Here is a 9,849-nt window from a genome sequence, read left to right on the forward strand (position 1 = left end):
TCAAACGATTGTTATCATTGTAAACCGACGTTGAAATCAACCGACCATCGTATCTTCTAAATTTATCTTTTTGCATTGATATTACGCGATATACATATGCATATATTTATGTATGTATGTATGTATGTATGTATATATAGATCAGTTGTGATGGTCTCTTCATGCAACAGGTCAGCGTTCTTAGTTCGTTTTATAATGTAAAAGTTCCCTTTTTAATACGCAGTTAAGGTAGAAACGCGAACGACTATTTTGACCCACTTTCCCATCGTGTTTCTTTCATCGTTTCTGACATACACACACGCACACGCATATATATATATATATAAAGAGAGAGAGAGAGAGATAGAAAGAAAGAAAGAAAGAAAGATAGAGAACCGTACTGCCCTACGTTCCGTAATTATTTTTTCTCACGATCGTACATTTACAATTCGTAATCATTTTCTCTCTCTCTCTTTCTCTCTTTTTTTTTATGTATCTATCTATCTATCTTTCTTCCTTTTTCGTTTATTATAGAATCTAATCTGATTTGAAAGTAATTAACTAGATTAAGAAAAAAAAAAAAAAAAAAAAAAAAAAAAAAAAGAAAAAAAAAGAAAAAAAAAGAAAAGAAGAAAAGAAGGAAACATAACGAGAAAATTATCTTATACATTGAACGATAGCCAATTGATCGATATTATTCAATGAATTCTTTACTTGGAGATTTAACTGATTCTCTTTTTTTCTTGTTTAATTCCTTTTTTTTTTTTCTTTTTTTTTTTTTTCTTTTTTTCCTTTTTGCAAATCAGGAGAATCATTCTAATAGAGAATAATTAGGGAAAGAGATAGAGAGAGAGAGAATAGACAAGTCGCTTATCGGCATGGCCGCATATATATACTATATATCGGCTTGCTGGTAACGCTCTAGTTTGTGCCAATTGGTCCGAATTCAGGACGTGGCTTGGTTGCTTCTATCCGAGGGTAGCTAACTGAATTGTCGGTATTCAGGCTAATACGAGTCTATCAAATTATTCCCCGACACTGCATCTCTCTCTCTCTCTCTCTCTCTCTCTCTCTCTCTTTCTCTTTCTCTCTCCTTTCTTACCTTGTTTATTCGAATTTAACAACCGAGGAAGAAGATCCTCTTTCTTCACTTAATCTTATTTTCTTCGTAAGTTTTTCACAACAATGCAGAAACAAACAAATAAATAAGCAAAAGAGTTATTAATATCTTTTAAGTTTATTTATTTATTTATTTATTTATTTATTTAATTATTTATTTATCTCTCTTTTTCTTTTTCTCTTCAAATAATCTGCTTTATCGGCCGTTCACAAAATGGCGAAATGTTTTTTAAGAACCGTTTCTGATTTTTTCCTCGAAATAAGATAAGAACATAAAGAATAGACAAATAGATAGATAAGTTATATAATATCGTGGGTATCCGTTTTATCTTTGATGCAAAATGAAGAATGTTTTAGAGTTGAGCAAATGAATCGTTTTTTCGAAAGAACAAGAAAAAAAAGATCTTTTTCATCGATCATTCAAAGTTCCCGAACGTTTTTCGTGCTTTGCCTTCCTTCCGCCGCCACCGTCGCCGCCCCCCTCTACCTCCTTCTCAAAAATTAAAAAAAAAATTTTTTTTAAAAAAAAAAAAAAAAAAAAAAAAAAAAAAAAAAGCCGATAAAAACGAGAGAACGAATTTCTTATATAATCTCTCACTTTTTTGTTTTTTTTTAAACGATCTGTATTATCGACGAGTCAAAATAATGATTGTTTTGAAGTTACGCAGACTCGATCGATAAAGAAGAAAAAAAAAAGATTATCCGAGACATTGTCTGAAGCAATGAAAGAATACGAAAGTCTCCTTTTTGTTAGATAAAAGGAAAGATATATATATATATATATATATATCTATATATATATATATATAAAAGGAAAAAAAGAAAGAAAAGAAAAAGTAAAATAAGAAACAATGGACAAAAGTGTCTGGGCTGGATACGTTTTGTTGTATGAGAGAGAAAGAGATAGAGTGAGAAAAAAAAGAAAGAAAGAAAGAAAGGAAGAAAAAGAAAGCTAATGGTTACGAGTTCGTCTTTAAATTTGGCCTTCCGGGGATGGATCGTTTTCCATACCTTTTGTAGGTTCCACTTTCCCCCGTCCCTCTTTCACTCTTCGCCGTTTTTTTCTCCCTCCTCCCTTCCCCTCCACTCTGTCTCTTTCTCTCTCTCTCTCTCTCTCTCTCTCTCTTTCTCTTGAACCAGCACCTTGATCTTCTCTTACTTTTTCTTTCATTCTTTCTCTTTTTCTTTCTCTCGCTCTCTCGCTCTCGCTCTCACTCTCTCCCCCTATAATTTTCTACATGCAAGTGGCATAGCATTGTGTATGAGAGATCGTCCATACTCTGTTGCTACCACGCATACATAGCAATTGAGAGAGTAGTGTAGTATAGACTCTTAAGGGAGAGAGCTCTCAAGGACGAGTTTGTCGTCGCTTCAAAACGAGGGAGACCGACGACGACGACATCTTGTTCTTCTTATTCTTATTCTTATTTTTATTCTATGTCTTTTTCTTTTTCCCAGCTGCAAAATTTCTCACCGTTTCTATCTCTTTCCCTTTCTATCTCTCCCACGTCTTCTTCCTCTTTCATCCTCCCTCTTATCACGGAATTGTATTTCCGGCGGTCGCCATTAAAAGCATAAAAAGGACCCGATAAAAATGGTGAGACGGTAGAAATAAAGTGAGTGAATAAGTACGTACGTATGTATATATATGTATGTATGTATCTTAAATTGTAGAAGAAAAAAAAATGAAAGAAGAGAAAAGATAAGAAATAATTTCCTAAGATGGAACAACATTGCTAAAAGGGAAAAAATGTATGTATGTATGTATGTATGTATGTATGTATGTATATTGTATGTATCTACATACATATTGTACATATAGGTTTCTTAATATACGAGCTTGATAAGATCTGATGATAACATATGAAATTTTTATTCTTCATTCTTTTTCACTTTTTTTTTTCCTCTTGTCTCTTTTCTTTTCTCTTCTTTCTCTTATTCTTAAGATGATCGGTAGAAAGAGAGAGAGGGAGGGGGCTGGTTGGTGAGCACGGGAACAAACTCATATTATAATATTGTCTCGATCGATCATGAATCGGTAATCGTGTAAACATTTTTTTTTTATCAACTAAATTATCAAAAAAATTCTCGCCATTAGTCCGCCATATTGTTTCAATTGTTATACAATTGATATACTATTGAAACGTTTTACAGATCAATTATTTTATCCCTTTTTATCGCTCAATAATAAAAAAAAAAAGGATAGAAAATAAATTCATTGTTTGGATAAAGAAAAAGAAAATAAAGGAAAGGAAGAAAAAAGAAAATATTTTCTTAAGATGTCAATTATTCGACTATATTACGACCTTGATCTCTCTCTCTCTCTCTCTCTCTCTCTATATCTCTATCTCTCTCTTTCTCTCTCTCTCTCTCTCGCTCTCTCTCTCTCTCTATACATACATATACATATATCGCTCTCTATCGTCATATAAAAATTCGAAATTATAACTACGTATAAACGTCTGATATATATATATATATATATATATATATATATATATATATATACGACGACAACGACAAATTATACTCATTGAGGGTGCGAATACAAAATAAACGTTTTACTTATCGTCGATTTTTACGTAATCATAATAAGTGCCTCTTCGTCATAATATACATGTATAGATAGACACATATGATTATATACATCTATACAATAGAATAAAACATTCCATTAAAATATCTGATCACTCATAATGTTGATCATCGTCAAGACACACACATATACATACACGCGCGCGTGTTAGAATGTTTCTAACGATTTATCGTATCGTTTTTTGTCGTTACAAATAGTACGTGCAAATAGCATCAGGTGATGGATGCATAGCAAAACTTATGCGATGAGTTATGTCACATGTATAGTTACATTAATTAGTTGCTAGTCTTTTTTTTGTTTTTTTTTCTTTTTTTTTTTTCCCCTTATAGATCGAAATTAACGTGTCAATTATTATAAATTGTGATTTAAAAGTTTCGTTCCACTAAGTGATATTAAAAATCAGTAATAACCTTTACGAAACTTTTTAAGTTTTGCATTAATAATTAATATCTGCAAATTTTACAATGTGAATAATATGGAAAAGATATTTAAAAAAAAAAAAAAAAAAAAAGTCTTGAGAAGAAGAACAATTGATTTTTAAAATCAATTAGAAACTTTTTTCTCTCCAACCACCTACCATCACCACCACCACCACCACCACCACTACCTAGGAAAACTTTTGTTTGATTCATTCTTTGTATTTTATATACATATATGACGAATTTTAATATACTTTTTGTTATACCGAAAGCATTGAAGTGTGTGAATGTTTTTAAATGAATTCAATATTTAAAAAAAAGAGAGAAAACAAAAAAGTAAAAAAGAAAGAAAGAAAAAAGTTACGTTTGAAAATGATGAATATTTGAGAAAGATATAAAAATAGACAGAGAGAGAGAGAGAGAGAGAGAGAGAGAGAGAGAGAGAGAGAGAGAGAGAGAGAGAGAGAGAGAGAGAGAGAGAGAGATAGAGATAGAAATAGAAAGAAGTAATTTTAATCGTGACATCTTTTAGCTCGGTAAACTACAACGAGAGAAGGACGAAAGGATTCGTGAACGTCAAAGTACGCTCTCGTACTCAGAAACAAACTGGGTCAACTCAACTACCCTTCGAGGTCTATGACATCTGTTGCCCTCGATCCACAACCCCTTCCGTTTCATCCCTCAACTTCTATTCCCCAACCCCTATTCCCTATCTCCCATATCTTCATACTGGTCCACTCTCAAATCCCTTTTACACCCCCTTTTCCTACTCTTCGAAAAGGAGATGCCGGAAACTCAACTAACGTCATTAAGATATCTTTTTCGTCGAAGTATATAAAGAACGTGGGTGGTAAGGGAGGTTATAAAAAATCACCCTCGGAAAAAGAATAAAAATAAGTTTTCGTATATATATATATATATATATTTTTTTTTTCTTTTTTCTTTTTTCAAAGATAATAATTCTACTAAATGAAAGATTCCAAATATATTTCTTTTTTTTTTTTTTTCTTTGTTTATGAGATACGAAAATCTAACTTTTCGATTTTGCGTTTCAATTGTATTTTTTTTTTTTTTTTTTTTTTTTTAATATCAAAGAAGATGTTCATTTCGAAAGCTCATTTTGTTACGTCGGCCGCCATTATTGAAACAGCTTTTTTAAATTATTTAAAATGTAACGTATGAATTTTCATGATTTTCTATTGTTATCGAATTGACGACAATTAGTTCTAAGTGAAAGTACTTGTTTTGCTATATATAAAAAGAAAGGAAAAAAAAAAAAAAAGAAAGAAAAAAATCTTCATCTTGAAATCTTTAATATCTTTCTTGGAACGATTTTTCAATGGATCAGACCTGGTCCTTCTTCTTTTTTTTCTCTCTCTTTTTCTTTTTCCCTACCTCCCTCCCTCCCATCCCTCTTTTTTTTTTCTTTTCTTACTTCTCACAGCGTGACCATTGTTCAAGTATCTTTTTTCCTCACAGATTTAATCACAGCCATTGTCTATCTCTTTCATTCTTGAATTATCTCTTCCTGAGGATCGTTAAGATATGTCTATCTTTGAAAGATGTCGAGGCTTTCGTTTAATCCCTTTGAGTGGAAATGACAAGTTCCGTTTGCATGAATTCACAATACCAGAACCGATTTATATCGGTGGTTCTATATATGACAGAATAATTTGTCGAGTATTTAATCGCCACCCAACTTGTTCAATATTTATTTATTTTTTTTTTTTTTTTTCTTTCTTTTTTTATCGATTTGCAAACTGTACACTCGATGTGGACAAATTATCAAGGTTTTATTTGTACAATTCATTGACAATTGTAATATTAATATTAACATAATCCCATGAAAAAAGATTTGCTTTAAAATTGATTGATTTAGATTCGAACGATAAAAAATTTCGTGAGTTTATGAATATTCTCATATTTTTGTATGAAATCATTATGGATACTTTTTTACATTAATTTTCTTCTCGTACTTCTTCCATATTGTTTTTGTTATAGTCGAATTAATATCATCTTTCAATTGTCATATATATCTCGCGTTATTTTTATTATTTCAGGTGTCTCAGGGAAAAGTGCCAGCGGATGGCCAAGGATACCCTGTTTGAAAAGTCGTACGATGAGTAAGTCCGGTGCAAATGGTTCACACGTTGGTCCACCCCAATGTCCGCATTCTGTATTAAGCAGCACAAGAAGTTCAGTGAGCAGTTCACCTTTGAGTCCTTGCCCTACGCCGATGCCGTTCCTCGTCACTTCCGGTTCCGTCAGGTAAACCGAATCATTTTCATTGTTTCAGGACAATTCGGACTTTTTCTGAATTAAGAAAAAAAAAACAAAACAAAAAAAAAAAGAAAAGGAAAAGGAAGAAGAAAAAGAAGAAACAAACAATAAAGTCCATCATTATTTCGTCGCAATTTTCACGAATTTTACTTCAACAAATTCTAATGATTTACACATTTTCAACGATGACAAAAAATGTAATCAATTCCGAACGATATTTGATAATGTTACTAATATCTGTTATGTATATATATATATATATTTATATATATATATATATAAGTGGATATATAAGGATAATGAATATATGAACAAATGTTACTATGTTCAATATCAAAATGATATCAGTGTACCTCGTAGAGAAAGAGAAAGACCGAGTGTTCGAAAAATATCTAACCCTCTGATTAGATTCATAATTGATAAGATTCTATATCCGTCGAAGGAAAGATCATCAAAACAGATATTATTGTCTGTAAAGCTAACTCCAACTAACCCGAACTCTTTCACCTTTTCTACTTCCTTCTCTTCTTCTTTTTTCTGAGAGATAACAATAATAGTAGGAACATCCTAATTTTGTAGTTACCCTGTCTCGAGCCATATAATTCTTATATGAATTCACGATCGATTTTCAATTCTGTTATATTCCCTTTATTATATCTATCTATCTATCCATCTATCTATCTATCTATCTATCTTTTACGTCGTAGCAAAAGATATTATGTCCTATGAAATATTGAACATAAAGCTCTTCGACTTCCACGAAGAAATTCGTTTTCGATAGAAAATAGAAAAAAAAAAATATATATATATATATATTTCAATGATAGATTTGCAACAAATTTTACCTTATTCGGTTGGTAATTCGAAGTCTGCCAATTTTACAAACTAGGTTTATAATTTTACGATTTGAAACGAAAAAGAAAAAAGAAGAAAAAAGAAATAGAACAATCCAGTAGGGTCTCGAAAAAGAAAGTAATTCATTTTTTATATCATTTTAGAATATATGACTCATTTAGGGACATTTTGACTCGCCTAGGGTCTTTTTAGGATTTGTATTTTAAGAAAGTAAAAAATAAAAAATTGCTATTTAGAACGATCATTGATTAATTCAAGTAACGTGTTTCAGCAGTGGCATGGTGCAAAATGTTGGGGCCAATCTGTCACCGGATCAAACATTTGGATCAATTAGATCACTTTCGGTTACAAGAGAAGTCGCAAGTTTTCCGTTGTCACGGACACCCACGCCACCTCCTCAGCATAGGTAGGCATGATGATTCAGTTATTTTTATTATTTATTTTGCGTGTGTGTATATTTGTCATCGTAAGGAAACGTTCATTATTTTCATTGGAAAAATAATCATTCCTATGTGTTCTTTTCTTTTTTTTTTTTTTTCCATTTTTTAAATTTCCTCTTTATTTCTTTTTTTCTTTTTCGCTTCGAAATACGTTCACATATTTTTACAATATTATACATTTCTTAATGTGAATATGTCGAATGTATTTAATTAAACGTATATATGTATCAGTGATTTGCAAACAATCGTTTGAGAATCTCTGAACCGTATAAATTCAATTAACCTTTATACAATAATATTATACATTTGTTATATAAATATGTCAACAGGGATGTTTAAACATATGTTTAAATGCCTTTCATCCGATTGGTTGAGAAACACTGAACCGTATAAAAGCAATCAACCTTTATACCGTCATTGACAAATTTGCGTCTGTGTATAATGAAGTAGTTGTCACAACCTTTTCAAATTCGTAATGCATACTTAATAAATTCGTCAATCGAAAATCACTGAACCGTATAAAGGCAATTAAAAACATTTATAGCACTGTATAACTTCCAAGTCACTTATTTAAATATATATATATATATTTAAAAAGAAAAGAAATTTCGTGTTGTCGAAATAAAAATTTGTAACACCAACAAATATAAATTTTATTTATATATATATTTTTATTATATATATAATATATAATATATAATCATATTATATAATAATAATATTATATTATATATTATATATATATAATTTATATTAAAAAATACAGTCTATATATATATATATATATATATAGATATATAGATATATATATATAACAAACGATAATACGTATGTGTAGGCCGTCGTTGTTGCAACCGAACAACGATGATCTCGTCATTGGAGTTGGTAGTCCATTGAGAGAGGCCTCACCTAGACCGGAAGTGCGTGTTGTGGCACCAGCCCATCGACCTCCATCCGGGCTCATTGCACATCAACCAATGACAACAAACAACCTCGTGTCGCCTAGTATGACGAATTTAACGACGATGACGACAACGACAACAACGACGATAATGATGATGACGACGACAACATCAACGACATCGCCAATTACTACAATGACCGGTTCTAAGGCGACCTCGTTGCCGCCATCGTCGTCATCATCGTCGTCGTCGTCGTCGTCATCATCGTCGTCGTCGTCATCGATTACGAGTACGATTGCGAGTGCGAAGATGAGGACGACGACGACAGGAACGACAGCTACGACGAATCGTAAGTCGGTGAGCATATTACTTCCGGAACACACAAGTGGATGACCCCAACAACATGGCTTCGTGCACCGCTGCGACGACGATCCCCTTCCAATTTAAGACATTTAATGGAGGGTTTAGCTTTAAACGAAAAAAAAAAAAGGAGAACGATGGGGTAAAGGGGATGGGAAGGGGAAATGAGGTAGGATGAGAAGGGAGTCACGAAGAGAAAAGAGAATAATGAACCCAGACTTTTCTCTCTCTCTCTCTCTCTCTATTTCTATCTATCTGTGTATCTATCTATCTATCTGTCTCTTTCTCTCCTTAAGATTTGTTCTTTTCAACTCTTACATACTCGTACTCCTACGTTTGCAATTATCAGGACAGAGAGAGAGAGAGAGAGAGAGAGAGAGAGAGGAGAGAGAAAGAGAGAAAGAGAAAGAAAAATCTATTATATAGCTACCTACGCTCTTGTGTTCCCAATATATAAAAAGAAAGGAAGACAAAGAGAAAGAGAGAGAGAGAGAGAGAAACAAAGAAATCCATTCCGAGCTCTAATTCTGAACTCCAAAAGTCTAGAAAGAGAGGGAGAGGGAGAGAGATAAAGTGAGAGAAAGAGAGAAAGACATGATTGAGGATGAAAATGTGTGAAAATTAAAAGATGGAGACAGAGAAAAAGAGAGAGAGAGAGAGAGTGAAAGGGAGAAAGAGGGAAAAGAGATCAATTTAATCAAAGAGAGTGAAAGAGTGAGAGAAAGAGAGAACGAAGCAATCGTGCTGTCAATGAAACTGTTTCGTTAAACAACTTCGTTGTCTCGTTCCTGGATCTTTCTGCCATGACGTAGATAGAGGTGAAATAAAGTTCCGGATGATAAAAGAAAAAAAAAAAAAAATGAAAGTTAACCTCTAAATATTATGGGATTTCATAAAAA

General features: G+C 32.2%; 1 protein-coding gene across 2 annotated transcripts in view; it reads left to right on the top strand.

Annotated features, from left to right (window-relative positions):
* Positions 1–9,849, top strand: part of LOC124952811 (cell wall protein DAN4-like) — a 21,065-nt gene extending 11,216 nt beyond the window's left edge. Inside the window, exons 4-6 of one of the 2 annotated variants that reach the window (XM_047503246.1) lie at positions 6,174–6,381; positions 7,520–7,654; positions 8,527–9,849. In XM_047503246.1, coding sequence (XP_047359202.1) covers positions 6,174–6,381; positions 7,520–7,654; positions 8,527–8,983 — 800 coding nt within the window. In that variant the 3' untranslated portion in view covers positions 8,984–9,849. The remainder of the gene's footprint in view (positions 1–6,173; positions 6,382–7,519; positions 7,655–8,526) is intronic. The other variant, XM_047503248.1, reaches the window with a different exon arrangement.

Source organism: Vespa velutina, chromosome 11 (genome assembly GCF_912470025.1).
Source record: "Vespa velutina chromosome 11, iVesVel2.1, whole genome shotgun sequence".
NCBI lineage: Eukaryota > Metazoa > Arthropoda > Insecta > Hymenoptera > Vespidae > Vespa > Vespa velutina.